A 15,883-nucleotide genomic window follows, 5' to 3' on the forward strand; every position below is an offset into this window, starting at 1 on the left:
CAATTGTTGAAATTTATTTTAATTTTTGTAAATAAAAAATACACATGAAACATATAAAAATCAAGGACACTACATCAAATATTTCCTTTTATTTTGTAAATTCTCTGTAATTTTTCTGTCATTTTTAATCATCAGGAAAAACAAATGTCCCTCTTGTGATTCATAGTTTTGTGACATTAGACAAGCACAAGGCAACAAGGATACTGCTTCTTAGCCACCCCACCAAACACAGCTACACACTAACTGGAAGGAGGAAAGTCTCCATAATGTTTAGCAGCTCATGTTCAATATTCTTCCAAAAATGGATAATCAGGGTGATCCAGAGCACTGAAAGAGAAAAAGAAATATGTGTTTGTTCTGATAGACAAAATAATGGGTGTCCAAAATTTGAGGACCCAGCAAAACTTCAGTGGACACTATCTGGCCATATGAAATGGGATACATCAGTGACTGAAGTTGTGGATCAACTGATTTCTTTCTTTTTAAAATTGTGTTGTTGTTGTTGTTGTTGTTGTTGTTGTTGTCATCCTTGTTGTTGTTGTTGTTAACATATCTGTGCCAAGACACGCATATGGAAGTCAAAGGACAGCTCTGAAGAGTCAGTTCTCTCCTTCCACCTTCCAGGAATTGAACTCAAAGTTGTTGAGTTTGCAAGACAAGTTACTCTACCCACCGAGCCACCTTTGTCCCACCCTCCTGGGCCCCATCAGTGTTTGACCCCTGCTGAGCCTTGTTGATGCCTGTGGAAGCCTTTTGTTCCTAACAAAGGAACATCCTGACCTTGCTGTTTGGCCTGGGCGGTACACCTGGGTGGTATACCTGGGTCCATAACACTGTTAAGTCTGTTCCTGGTTTTTGTTCCCATTTTTGTTCCTGAGGACTTAAGCCTGTTTTTCTACTGTGCTTCCTGAAATTCTCCACCTGGTGCACTTGGGGTACATATTCTGTGAACTCAGTAAAAGCTTGGACATTCTCCTAACAGGAATGACGAAACTATGTGTTTTTCTTAAAAAGTTGCAGGCCTATGCCCAGTTCTCAGTATCGTGGTAGTACGGGCACCAACAATCCTGTTAGCCCCATTTTGTGGTCTCCTATATTTCAAATTAGTAAGAATATTTGCTAAAGAAATGGGCTTGTGACAGGAGAAAAAGGCTGAGGAACGTTTGGGAATACAGGGTGTTCTTGGAAAAGGACTGCCACAGGGCAAATGCCCTTCATTGGACAGAGAGAAGAGGGGGCTGAAAGAGATTCTTTCCCTAAGGTTTACACTTATCTTTGAGAGCCCATCTTCCACAAAGTTTAGTTGAAGTTCATGTTACACGGCTTTGGTATAGACAAAGTCAGAATAGGCTTGATATATTACTGTGTTCCTTGTTGAATTCTTTCTTTTGATTTTAATTCACATTAATGAGAAAACAGTTTCCTGGGCCTCTTAATATATCTTGAGCCCAAGTTAGTCTGCTCTCTGTGTCTGATAGACAGGTTAGCCCTGAAGACATTTTCTTTGGCCACAGGTCATGAGGGGATGATTTAAAGCCAGTCCACAATGATGCAACTTTGATCTTTAGACATGCTTTCTGTGTTTACCTTAAACTTACTGAATAAAAGAGGATGACATCAAAGTACTGCCGCAGCCCCCCCCCCCCCGTTTCCACCTCCCAGGTGCTGGAAATCATTAATGGCATAGGCTACTGTGCCTGGTTTTCTACAGTGCTGGAGATCAGAGCGAGAGCTTTGTGAATGCTTGAGAAGCATTGTATCAATGGAGCGACAACCCCAACATGACCAATTTTTGGTTTGTCCTGAGTCTGACTACACGTTATGAACTTCAGAAGCAATCTCTCTCTTCTGAGGTCTATAGAGGTCTATAGTGAGGCATTTGTCCCACACCTATTCTGAAAACCAGGCCTGTCTTCTGTAATGACATTATATTGAAAAGTTATCCTACATTGTTTGAGCTTACTGGGAAGCTGGCTCTTGAAGCAGAGTTTTCCATTCCCTTATTTAAGACCTAAAGTATTTTGTCTCAACCTTTCCTCCAAGGCCCCTCATCTAGGGTCATTACACTACCACCACCACCACCATCACCACCAGTACCACCACCACCCCCTGCCAAACTCTTACAGGGAAAGGAGAAAGCAATGAAAGAACCCACGAGTGAAAACATCATGCCTTTGAGAACAGATAGAGGTTTCCAGAATATAAACGTGCCTATAGTGGGAAAGAGAAGCCAGCTCAGCCATGGGAACTACTTCAGCTTCCCCTGTGACCTGCATATAATAGACTTTCACATACCGTCCTGCTATGGGAACTCCAGTTCCCATAGAACTTTGTTTACTCCCATGAGAAGAATGCCTGCACCTGCCAAGGAATGCCAAGGGCAAGATATGTCCTCTCCCATCCTCAGCTGTGCTGCTTAGAGTGCTCAAGGACGCTAGGCAGACAGCCCCCATCCAGCCAAGAGACCTTCTGTCTCCTGAGCTCATCTAGTCATGAGAAATACTCTGAATGGTTTTCATTGTTTCTCTCTCCTTGCTTTGAACTCTGAACTGGCCAGAAAAACATTTCAAAGAATGCTAGTGATGATGCTGTTAAGCAGCAAAGCCTGGAGTCTCCTGGTTCTTTTATGTCTTGAATTTGACTTCAATTCTTCACCACCAGTCACTGGTGGATCTTGTTATTCCCCAGTTGGTTTGTGCTAGATGTTGTAAGCACCCATTTTGATAATGCAATCTCTGTCTTTGACCATTTGTTCTACTGGGAATTCTCATCCAAGGGGTTTGACTACTGCTCTGGTCTCTCTATTAAGGAACTCTGGTTGATGACCTTGACTTCCCCGGGTGGTTTTTGCTTTCCCCGGTTTAATAATGTTACCTTTCTGCTGCTATTTATCCTTTTTGCCTAGACACCTCATCTGAGTGGACCCTGTGCTCTAATCAGGACTTTTTCTATTGAGAACTCAGGCTGGTTGCTTTTAAAGCATTCTCTCAGTCAACTTCTGGATATTTAGAGGGCAGGGTTCAATAGTGTTTGCTGTTTATCACTATTCTTTTACTTTGACTTGCTGTATATGTAATAAACTCACCCATTCAAAAGCAAACATTTAGCTACACTGACCACTCCCTGGATCATACAGAACATCTTCAAGGCTCACCTACACGTTACAAAATGCAAACAAGCTATAAAATGGTCTAGAGGAGTCACTTACAATGCCATTTGAGAATATCGAAAATTTCTGTTGAGGCTGTCAATTGTTTTCATGTCCTCTGGGGTCAATTCAAAGTCAAACACCTAGAAAGAAAGACCAAGTCATAAATAAATAAATAAATAAATAAATAAATAAATAAATAAATAAGTAAATGTTGTAGAAATTTTTAATCCCAATACAGGGTTTCTACCCTGCCTTTGATCATTTGGTCCCCCAATAAAAGACACGTAACTTTTATTATTAACAATAAGCCTTGATTAGCACTAGAGCTTGGCAGATATCTACCCTCTATGGTATTAAAATCTATTACCCTATCTATAATCCCAAGTAATTACTTACTATGTTTCATCTGGACTGTTCTTAACTCCAATTGGCCAGCCCTCAGGGCCTCATTTTCATGAAGTCACCTAACACATGGTGGCTTCTCCTCCATTCACCTTCTTCTCTCCCTCATGGTCCTCCTCCAACCACCCGAGTTCGGGAACCTTAAACCCCACCTATGTCTCTTCTGCCAAACTATTAGCTGTCAGCATCTTTATTCACCAATCAGAAATAACTTGGGGACAAAATCACATAACTCACTTGGCTCTACTGCAGACTCTCTTGTATCATGGCAACTAGGTCTTTGGGGCCCCACACTTAACATTACAATATACAGCAAAAGACCAAACCTCAACAAAGAAATAAACAAATAACCAAAGTTACATTCTAGTTGGGGATATAAAGAGATACAACGAAAGGTGGCTTTAAGAGAAACTTTTCTGTCACATTGGCTTCCAGATGGTCTGGGTCTGAGAACATTTGGTTGAATATTCCTACCCTGATCCACCTCACAAAAGAAAAAGTCATCAATTGCAAATCCTCATAACTAAGGCAGGGAAAAAAGGACTCCCAGATATATTTTCATATCTAGATTAAATACTAGATTGAGATTCACCAAAATTTTTTCTTCACCACCCTGGAGTTTGATCTAGCTTTAAATAGAATGCAATCTTAGGGCATAGCGTAACTCCTCTCCAAATCTTGACTGAGTTGAAGAAAATTGTCCCTTGATAACTTGTTCAATCATACTACTAGATTACCTCATAGTTCTCAAACATTATCTATGTCTATTCTTCCTTATCCAAAGAACCGTTCTGACTATCACTGAGTTAATGGGTCCTGTATTAATCATTTTCTCCCATTTGAGCACAACTCTCTTACTCCAATCCATCTTTCTTTGTATTTGATAACATGGAGTTCCCAGTAAAGTGTATTTTTTTACAGAATAAAGTTTATTCAGGGCATGGAGAGGGGGAGTTGAGAGTATAATAGAGACAGGGAAAGGCAGAAAGAGAGAGAAGGGGGAGGCAGGCCATGAGCACTTGGAGAGAGAGGGAGGAAGAAATTGGGTTAGGGTTAGGGTTAGGGTTAGGGTTAGGGTTAGGGTTAGGGTTAGGGTTAGGGTTAGGGTTAGGGTTAGGAGCAAGACCTCAATAAAGTGTTTTAATAGAAAAGCAGAGATCTTTGGTTAAAAAATTTCAAGATCTTAGGATATAGTCATAGCTTAGTGGGTGAGATCACTTGGTTCACAAGCATGGGGGGAACCTGAGTTCAAATCTTCAGCACCAATACAAAAATAAGTCATGACTGTGTCTATATCCCCAGTATTACAGGGTGAAGGACACAGCATGAACTACTCAGGCTTACTGGCTGTCAGCCTACACCCAGATCAGTGAGAAAGCCTGCCTCAAGATAATAAAATAGAGAGTAGAGAAGAGTACCCACTAAAGAACATACACAACATGCATTCACATCAAAAACAAAACCAAAAAATCCTGCAGAGTCTCTACATCTGCGTCTGTCCACCTACATACTATGTATAATAGGTGATTCCAGTAATTTGGGAGAGAATCTCATGTAGTCCAACTGGCATCATATATAAAATGTATGTATGTGTGTGTGTGTGTGTGTGTGTGTGTGTGTGTGTGTGTGAAAATTAAATATATAGCTATCTATTCATTTGTCTAATAAAAGTATCTATGGTCGTTAATGTTCATTGTCAACTTGGCAAAATCTAGACCCATCTGTGAGATTGATCTTAGGATATGCCCATATAGGATTATATCAATTGATATGAGAAGACTCATCTTAATTGTGGGTAGGATCATTCCCTAGACAGGGCATCTTGGATGCATAAAGCAGAACAAGAAGAGCTGAGCATGCATTCAACCCTGTCTACTTTATTTTTCTTTTTCTTTTTTTTCAGAGCTGGGGACCAAACCCAGGGCCTTGCGTTTGCTAGGCAAGCGCTCTACCACTGAGCTAAATCCCCAACCCCTCATGTCTACTTTTTAACTGTAAATACAATATGGTCAGTTCCCTTGGGCTCCTGCCACTAAGATTCCCCTACCACAGTTGACTATACCCTTGAACTATGATTCAGACTAACCCCTTTCTTCCTGGAACTGCTTTGTCCAGGCACTTTATCACAGCAACAGAAAGAGAAACCAAGACACTGTCCATCCATCTATTTACCAGGAGTCTATCTTAAAAATGTGTTCTTTAAGTAACAAGGCTGCCATAAAGATATCTATTAACATGTTGAATTTTAAAATAAAATTATTTTTCTGATTTAACAATAAAATGCATACTCATGTATTAAATTCATTCATGAGAATAAATTTAACCATCAGCCACAACATTTTTAATAAAATGTTCCAAATTCTTACTGTGATGGTTTGTTTATGCTCAGCCCAGGGAGTGGCACTATTAGAGGGTGTGGCCTTGTTGGAGTAGGTGTGTCACTGTGCATGTGGGCTTTAAGACCCTCCTCCTAGCTCCCTGGAAGTCAGTATTTGCTAGCAGCCTTCAGATGAAGATGTAGAACTCTCAGCTCCTCTTGCACCATGCCTGCCTGGATGCTGCCATGTTCCCGCCTTGATAATAATAGACTGAACCTCTGTAAGTCAGTCCCAATTAAATGTTGTTCTATATAAGACTTGCATTGGTCATGGTGTCTGTTCACAGCAATAAAACCCTAACTAAGACACTTACCTTTTATAAATATTGTACTCATGATGAAATTTTTGGCTCTCATTTTAAAATAATTCAAATACTTGAATCTATGGTGAATATTTCTCATTGAAACCAGCAGCAGGTAACAGTGTTCACTGCCACCTCCCTGCACCCCTGAGATCCTCATGGTAAAAGTGGAGTAACAATTTCATGACTTACCCTCTGACCACCCATTGTGTGCTGAGGAGTGTACCTTCAAGCATACACACACAGAGAAACTAAATTAAATGGTATTTTTTAATCTTATAAGATTAAAAACAAAATAAATTTAAAAACCACTTATTGGTAGGAAAGTTCTAGCTAGTGCAGACATAAGAAAGGATTTAAGCATAACTTTAATCATTGATTTCTTTATGCGGTCAGTCTGTAGATTTATCTAGACTTTCCTCCCAAGAGACACACCAATGTTAACAGTGAAAGTGGCCACATGTAACATTCCACACTCCGGAAAGCACAGTAACATATAACTAAATAGCTGTAAGCTAATGAAAACCTCACACAGAGCCATGCCCAGTACAATGGAGTTAAAAAACAAAAACAAAACAGGAAACAAAAGTGTATTGGAATATTCCAGTGGTTTAACCAACCAGCAATCCTACTTGGATTTAGTCTGAATCCAACTTGTTGTCTTTAATACAAATGGTAATTTGTAAAGCAAAGAATATGAAGAAGAGAAAAGGAGGTATTCCAGGTTAGCTCTCTACCATCTAAAAAGACTCCCAAAACCAAATGAGGTAATGGAGTGGAGATGTACCGTGTTAAAGAACTTGTAAAAGGTGAAGCCTAGTGCAGAGGAAGCAAAACCCAACCTTTCACCCGGTACTTTCTCTGTTGCCTTCGCAAGCACACAGAAGCCATGTGTCTGTGGCACTCAGAAGCCAGGCACCGGGATGAATGAATGGCAGGTACTCCCATTTGAAGGAAAATACCTCTATGTCTCATTCTGGAGAGATGATCTTGGGCTTTTACCTGGAAGTTCTCTTTGATTCTCTTCTCATTGAAGCTCTTGGCCAGAACCACCACCCCCCTCTGCAGTTGGTAGCGCAGGGCAACCTGGCCTGGAGTTTGGTTGTGTTTCTTGGCAATGGTCATTAAGACAGGATCCTCCAGGAGGTATGGGCTATCACTGCTGACCCTGAAGAAGAAAGAAAAGAAAAAGAACACACACACATACTCAGAGAAAGATGAAAAATCTGGAATAGATGGCCCATCCCCCTTACCCATATTCCCAGAGACCAGTGACAAGCATAAATAAAATTCAGCATATTTAAAGCAGAATCTGGTGACTATTCATAGGGATCTGTTTTTTTTTTAATTGTAGCAACTGTAAACAACTAAGTTGTCCATCGATAAGTGAGAAGTAAACACTTTGTAGGACGTGTGTCTATGCAATGGAATATTTCAGAAATACAGGCACTCCCCATTATGTTTGGGGGGATCTGGAACGGCTCTGATCCCTAACAGGCATTAAACATACATATATGATGTGCTACCTTTTCCAAATTCAGTAAGTGCACCTTACATTTGGTGGCATAACAAGGCTAGCATGAACTTTCTTTTTTTTTTTTTCTTTTTTTCCGGAGCTGGGGATCAAACCCAGGGCCTTGCGCTTGCTAGGCAAGTGCTCTACCACTGAGCTAAATCCCCAACCCCTAGTGTGAACTTTCTTTTCCTTCTTGGCAACTTCAGGGATTGAAGATTCATTCTGAGCATGGGTCTTAGCAACCTCCTGCATACATCCTCTCTTTCACTGAGCTGAGAACTTTCCCATTCTCACAGGAAGCAGGTGCTTTCCTTTGTCCTGGGCCTTCATACGTAAAATAACGGTCAAGTGAGTGCAAGCCCTACCTTGCTAAAACTGTTGTCCGAATAAAGCAGACATGTGACAAGTGATTAGCAAGCATGGAATATATCTGATAAGGACTCTCAGCATAATATGAAATTTAAAGTTAAAAAAGTGCTTATCTCTAGAATTTTTCCTTTGGTAACTTCCAACCACCATTAATTAATAGCTGAAAGTATGGGAAACAAAATTAACAAGCAGTAAGTCATGGAGATTGCTATAAAATTTAATGAATCCCAGGTAGTTGTGGTCACAGTGGCTGCAAAAGCATAGATATGTGAATTCTAGATAGGGATGGTGGGCGGCACACGTCTATAATTCCAGCATTCTATCAATGGTTCCCATCCATGAGCTTGCAGCCAGTGTGCTCTACATAGCATGCCCTATTTCACACCATGCCCCTCACACAATAGCACAGGATTTCTGTAGAACAGGCAAAACTTCTCTAGAGCAAAAGAAATAGTAAAGAAACTAATTGTCTAAAGGTGATAAAAAACAAAACTGACCCCAAAAGAAATAAGAACTTCAAAAGACATATACAAATTTACTACTACTATTACTACTACTACTACTACTACTACTACTACTACTATTACTATTACTATTACTATTAATTAACCTCTGTTTCATTTTGTTTTACTTTAGAAAATCAAGCTTCCACATTAATCATTACACTCTATTAAAAGCAAAGGATAAAAGACCATGTCTTCAATGGCCATCAAAACACCTTTTTTCTTGCGCCCCATCTAGGTCATGGTTTCTATGGCTGTGATAAAGCACCAAGACTAAAAGCAACTTGGGAAGGAGAGAACTTATCTTACACTTCCACATCATGGTCCCTCATCCAAGAAAGGCACAGCAGGAACTGAAGCAGAGGCCATGGAAGAATGTTGCCAATGGCTTTCTCAGTCTGCTTTCTTACACAACTCAGGATCACAGCAGGCTGGGTCCTTCCACATTGATTAGTAATAAAAATACCACACAGTCTTGCCAATAGGCCAATTTTATGGAGACTTTTTTTTTTATTAATTGTGATTCTTTATCCTTCTTACCATGTAAGTCTAGGCTTTTGTGAAGTTGATAAGAAGTCCAGCAATGCGTGCATATACAAATAAAAATCTCTTTACCTACAAATAGGTATCAGAATTCGCTGATAAGCAAGCAGTACTGTCTTCCTAAGCCTATGGATTTTTTAATTATTAATTACTTTTAATTATTAATACATTGATTTAACTTGTTAATTATTGATTGTTAATACATTCATTTTAATTTATTAATGTACATATAATCAGACCCTCATGACCTCAGCCCCATTCATCCTTTGTAAAGTCTTGAATAACATGCTGCCTACCAGGCAATGTCAATATCACTTTAAAAGACAGTCATATTGTCTCCTGAGAATTCTCTCTTTTTGGCTCCCATAAAACATCATCTCTGATATTATGAGAGAAAATAGTTCTAAGCCCCTCCTAAATTAAAAATTAGATGTTGTAGAAACAACATTTCTGGAAATGGTATGAATGTGGGTTTTGCATTCTACCCACGTGTCAAAAAGGCTAGTTAGTACATATGCCGTCTAATCTCTGTACACTGTGTCTTTAAATCCCTTTTGGAGTTATACATTGAGGAAACAGGTAGACACAGAGAAAGCCAGAGTAGGAGAACACTAATGAATTTGAGGTTCAGCCAAGGCTCACGAGAACTGGCTGCACTTTTGGCTTGAACTTTGCCATGGGGTCAAAAGTTAATCTTTATCAACATAAAATTATTGGCCGGAGGAAATAAAGTCCACGAGTCTCATTACCAGCTTGAGTCTCTGTGGGATCCCAGAGCACTATAGGCAACGAGAACAATGTCTTTGGACTTGCAGAACTCCAGGAGTTTGCTCTGGTTGAGATACGGGTGACATTCTACCTGTAAATTTCCAAAAGGAAATGTCATCAGAATACATGTAGCGACAATGTCATGCAGGTTTGAAAAATGCCTTAAGGACTGCCCTGCTTCTATACTGACTTAAGTACAGTATGTTTCAAATTGATCATTTTTTTCCCTGAAATACTTTCCCCCCTGTCCTTTTGTAAGCATTTTCAGACTAAAATCTCCTGTTTCTGATGAGTGGTCTCTGTCACTTTCTATAGAATGAAGCCTAATGCCCTAATAGACTACTGGCTGAGTATAGCCCTAGAGGAGAAGGCTGCAAGCTGAGCCTGAAATTGTTTGCCCTCTAGGCAGGAAAGAAGTTAGTGTCTTGCAGAAGGAGCAGAGGGCTCAGGAGAATAGATGAGGTGAGCGGGTAGACTACACTGGATGAGAAAAATCCGTTCTTTAACGCCCATGGACTCAGTGGATTTTAATCTTCTGTTATCAAGGTCTTTGCTCTGGTCCATATAAGATGTTCAAAAGCAATATCCCAAACTGTCACAGTGATCGGCAACTAATTTCCCCTATTTGGGGAGATTTTATCTTTCATAATGAAGTCAAAGGAGAAAGAGAGGAAGAGTGGAAACTAAGACCCAGGGTTAGAGTTGGGGCAGAAAAGAGAGTAAGAAAGGGGAAGAGAATCAAGAGAGAACCTATTGGTGTAAAGAAATCTTTAACAGTCATAACACCCAGCTGCAATGGAGAGACTGTCCTTCCTCCCTACTTTGAACTAATCGGTTATTTAAAAAAAAAAAAAGTCACAGCTAGGCATAGTGGAAAACATTTAGCTACTTGGGACACTGAGACAGGAAGGTTACATTTCAAGGTCAACTGGGGCATTCAGAGAGATCCTACCTCAAAATAATTCGTTAAGGATCCAGGATATAACTCAAGGTTACAGGATTTGCCTACTGTGTGTGAGGTCTCTGTTTCAATCCCACGTAACAAGGGAATAAAACGACATGATCACGTTTTAACCCTCAAAATGTTTAGTGATACCGAGCATTGCTAAAAGTGTAGGTGTTTTAATAGTATTCTAGTAACATTAACTTCTTTTAAAACCATGTGTTTTTAAAATACGGGGTCAAAATGGCAGAAGGCCTGCTCAAGTGTGGTGATGGCTGTATGTGAAAAATTCGCTGTGCAATGCTTGGTACCTTTTGTAGCTTTAAATTTTGCAAAAGTTGGGGTTGGGGATTTAGCTCAGTGGTAGAGCGCTTGCCTAGGAAGCGCAAGGCCCTGGGTTCAGTCCCCAGCTTCGAAAAAAAGAAAAGAAAAAAAAATTTTTGCAAAAGTTAAGGGGTCTTGAAAGTTATTTAAAAAGTGTTTTCAATCTTTTCTAGAAAAAAAAACCCACCACGAATTTTCTAGATTGCCACCAGAACCATGCAGCAGCAGTAGGATTTTGCTGGGCTTCACTTCAATCTGTTTTTCACTTTCTAGGACTTTATATGATTTTAAGGACAGCACACGGAATGAGCGTTATTGGGCAGCTTTTCTAAGAGCCATGAGTTTACTCTATCAAACTTGCTTTCATGGGTTTCCAGCCTTGGCTCTCCAGATGAAGCTGACGGTCCAGATGAAGAATAGGTCCATTGTGCTACGAGTCCATGACACTTAAGAATAAAATATGCTAGCACATTTATGTAAAAACGTTCCCTCTGCCCTTAGAGGCAGCCCCAGAAGACCCCTTTTTTGTGAAGCTGTTTTACAACAGCTTATGTTTGTTTCCAGGATACGACGTATCGCAACATCTAAAGGAAATAAAATACAAAGAGTCTGTGAGGAAACCAACAGTTTCCCTTTCGCCACTTCGTTTTTTTGAAGACCTTCTCTCGTCACCAGGCTGACCTTAGACTCAGTCTGTAGCTGAGGGAGCTTGAACTCGTGATCTTCCTTCCTCCGGCTCCTAACTGCTTGAATTGCAGGCCCTTGCTGCTGCACCCAGCTTCAGCGTCCTCACTAAGCCAACTCGGGCTGAGTTTTCAGTTTCTTGTGAAAGAAGCATCACACTTGAGCAGGAAGCGTGTTATTTGATATGGTTTTCCTCGATTATTGAAGCCACAGTTTTTTTTTCCTTCGAGTCTAAGTAGCAAGAATGAATGAATGAATGAATGAATGAATGGTTCCATGAATCCACTATATGTTTAAACATTTCTCTATTGTAAGATATGTAAAATAAGTTAATATGAGAATGTTCATCAAATATGAAAACACCGAACTAGAAAGATGGTTCAGCAGTTAAGAGTGCAGATGGATCTAACAGTGGACCTGAGTTCTGTACCCAGCATCAAACCAGGGAGGTCACGACCAATTACAACTTTAGCTCCCGGGGAACCTGACACTCCTGGCTTTTGTAAGCACTTGAAGAACTTTCCTCCCTCCCCGACCCACCTCTCTCTCTCTCTCTCTCTCTCTCTCTCTCTCTCTCTCTCTCTCTCTCACACACACACACACACACACACACACACACACACACACACATGCAAGCACACTTAAAAACGAATCGTCTAGAAAAAATAAGCAAAAATAAAATAAGAAAAACCAGAAGCCACGTGCATTGTTGTGAAACTGTAATCACAGTGCTAGAAACCCTAAGCCAGGGCTGGAGAGGTGGCTCAGCGGTTAAGAGCACTGACTGTCACTTGCCTAGGAAGCGCAAGGCCCTGGGTTCGGTCCCCAGCTCAGAAAAAAAGAACCAAAAGAAAAAAAAAAAAAAAAAAAGAGCACTAACTGCACTTCCTAAAGGTCCTGAGCTCAAATACCGGCGACCACGTGGTGGCTCACAACCATCTGAAATGGGATCTGAAGCCCTCTTCTGGTGTGTCTGAAGACAGCTACAGTGTACTCACATACAGTAAATAAATAAATCTTATTTTTTTTAAGTTTTTTTTTTAAATCTTGAAAGAAAAAAAGAAAGAACGAAAGAACGAAAGAGAGAAAGAAAGAAAGAAAGAAAGAAAGAAAGAAAGAAAGAAAGAAAGAAAACAAGCCAGCCTAAGCCAGAAAAATCTCAAGCCTTATTTAGTTTAGCCTGGACTGTGTACCCAGACTACAACTCAAAAACTGAAAACAGAAACAAAATGAAAATCAAAATGCGATACACCCACGTATGTACGTGCTCCCCCTCCCCCGGATTTTAATATTCTAAAACTAGATTCCTAAAGGCGGCTAAAGCAAAAGATACTAAAACCTGGATCACCTTTTGTATGATTATCAGAATATTTTTAAGACTATCAAAATTTTATAATAACCATTCACATAGTGTTCTTGATCTCTGTGTGGTGGCAGGGTTTTCTCTGGTCCGATCTATTCGGTGTTTTGTGAGCTTCTTGTATGATCTTAGGCCTCTCTTTCTTGAGGTTTGGGGAATTCTGCTCTATCATTCTGTTGAAGGTATTTTCTAGGCCTTTGAACTGGGAGTTTTCTTCTTCTATTCCTATTATTCTTAGGTTTGGTCCTTTTCATAGTGTCCCAATTTTTCTGGATGTTTTGTGTCAGGAACATTTTAGCTTTAGCATTGTCTTTGACCAACATATCAATCTCTTCTGCCATAACGTCTATGCCCGAGACTCCTCCATCTCCTGTATTCTGTCGGTGATGCTTGTATCTGTTGCTCTGTTCTTTCCCTAGGTTTTCCATCTCCAGGATTCCCTCAGTTTGTGTTTTCTTTATTTCTTCTATTTCCATTTTCAGGTCTTGAACAGTTTTATTCATTTGCTTCGCCCTTTTGATTTTATTTTTCTGTATTTCTTTATATTTACAACCATTTCCTCTTCGAAGACCTTCACCTGTTGGACTGTATTTTCCTATGTTTTGTTAAGGGATTTAGTCATTTCCTCTTTAAAAGTCTCTATCACCTTCATAAGATTTGATTTAAGGTCATTTCCTTGTGGTTCCGTTGTGTTACAATATCCAGGGCTTACCGTGGTAGGATAGCAGGGCTCTGGTGGTATCATTTTGCCCTGGCTTTTGATTATGTGCTTATGCTGGCCTCTGGATGATAGATAGCGTTGATTGTCCCTGATGGTAACCGGCTTCCAGAGATGCAGGCAGAGCTGGTGGTCCTTGATGACTACAGGCCTCTACGGTTGCCTAAGTAACCATTCGTGACTGCAAGTATTGGGAAGGGGTTTTTGTACCAGTTTCGACATGTGTATGTTTTATTTGTTTGTTTTTCATAGCTTTGATGGTGTAAGGCCTTGTACATGCAATGCAAACAATCTACCACAGAGACACTTTTCCAGCCCCTCGAGTGTCTTTCAAATAGTTATGTGGATTAGGATCTGTACGCTGGCTCACCCTTCCCTCCCTCTTTTTGACCTGCCATCTGTTCGCACCACTTTGTAGCCATGTATGTTAGGCTCCACCTGAACTCAGGCACCAAACCCATCTATTGTTTCCTATTCCTCTTGGAATAGAGGTCTGCTGCAAGATCCCGTTCATTCTGACTTAGCCTCTTCAGACACTTTTGCGTCCTGTGGTTTCCATGTATCGTTTTCCCTCAGCCTAACACACAGTCCCTGTTCCATCTCCTGGCCAGAAGCTCTTGCCATGTTTACTGTCCTGTCCTCTGCCTTTCCTTTCCTTTTTTTCTGTTCCTATTTTTCTTCTTTAACTGTGGAGTCTATTAAATGTTTGTTGCTCAACTGCTCCTAAACACGATGTCTGTCCTGCAATACCTGATGTACTCAGGGTTGTTCCCATCGGAGAAAAGCGATTTTTCCCCTCCCAACAGAAATAAATGACAACTCCATAGTTAGCCTTTACCCTAGTGGCTAGACTTACATTCATTCATTCATTTTTAATATAACAAAATAAAATATAAAACAAAAACTAGACTGACCAACAGAAGTAGCCCAAGGGAGGGCACAAGAATCAGAGACCCACTTGTTTGCACACTCTGGAATCCCATAAAAGCTCGACTGGAAACCATAATGTAAGCACAGAGGACATAGTGCAGACCTGTGCAGGCCCTGTGCAAGCTACCTCAGCCTCTGTGAGTCACAGGAGCTTTGCTCATGATGATTTAGAGGGCCTTGTTTACTTACTGTCGTCTACCTCATCTGGGAGAGGCAGGTGAAATCAAATTACTTGAGGGGTAATATGGGAACCTAATAGAGTGGAGCCTTCATGTATAAATAAAGCAAAATTTTATATATATTAATTTATATTTATATATAAAACATACATGTATGAATATATAAATAATTAATAATGTAATTATATATAAAGTACATATAATACAATCTATGTTTATTATATTACATATATTTATTATACATTGTATATTTATTATATTTACATATGTTGTGTATTTATTATTTATTATATATTACACAAAATATGCCATTATTAATAATATATTCTATTATGAGGTATTAATAATGTAGTTACTATTATAATAATACAACATTAATAATATTAATATATCATATTATATATTACTATACAGCTTTTGCATGGCTAAGGACGCCATCAATAGGACAAAACAGCAGCCTACAGAATGAAAAAAGATCTTCCCCAACCCTACATGCGACAGAGAATTAATATCTAAAAGACATCAAAAGCTCAAGTAATTAGAAACCAACAAACCAAATAACCCAATTAAAAAATGGCATACAGAGCTAAACAGAGAAATCTCTAATGACTGAGAAGCACATAAAGAAATGTTCAACATCCTTAGTCATCAGGGAAATACAAATCAAAACAACCCTGAGATTCCACCTCACACCTATCAGAATAACTATGATTTAAAAAAAAAAAAAATTAGCAACAGCACATGCTGGCGAGGATGTGGAGCAAACGGAACACTCCCCCATTGCTGGTGGGAGTGCAAACTTGTACAATTACTC

At 39.8% G+C, this 15,883-nt stretch overlaps 1 protein-coding gene across 5 annotated transcripts in view; it reads right to left on the reverse strand.

Moving 5' to 3' along the window:
• Positions 1-15,883, reverse strand: part of Akr1c15 (aldo-keto reductase family 1, member C15) — a 26,588-nt gene continuing 10,705 nt past the window's right edge. Inside the window, exons 6-9 of one of the 5 annotated variants that reach the window (NM_001109900.1) lie at positions 9,913-10,022; positions 7,235-7,400; positions 3,209-3,291; positions 1-327 (exon numbers count right to left, since the gene is read on the reverse strand). In NM_001109900.1, the coding sequence (NP_001103370.1) occupies positions 285-327; positions 3,209-3,291; positions 7,235-7,400; positions 9,913-10,022 (402 nt within the window). In that variant the 3' untranslated portion in view covers positions 1-284. Of the gene's footprint in view, positions 328-3,208; positions 3,292-6,484; positions 7,401-9,912; positions 10,023-11,385; positions 12,114-15,883 lie in introns of those variants that run through there. The other 4 variants (XR_010058904.1, XR_005495305.2, XM_063276630.1 and 1 more) reach the window with 4 other exon arrangements.

This window comes from Rattus norvegicus, chromosome 17 (genome assembly GCF_036323735.1).
Source record: "Rattus norvegicus strain BN/NHsdMcwi chromosome 17, GRCr8, whole genome shotgun sequence".
NCBI classification, from domain to species: Eukaryota; Metazoa; Chordata; class Mammalia; order Rodentia; family Muridae; genus Rattus; species Rattus norvegicus.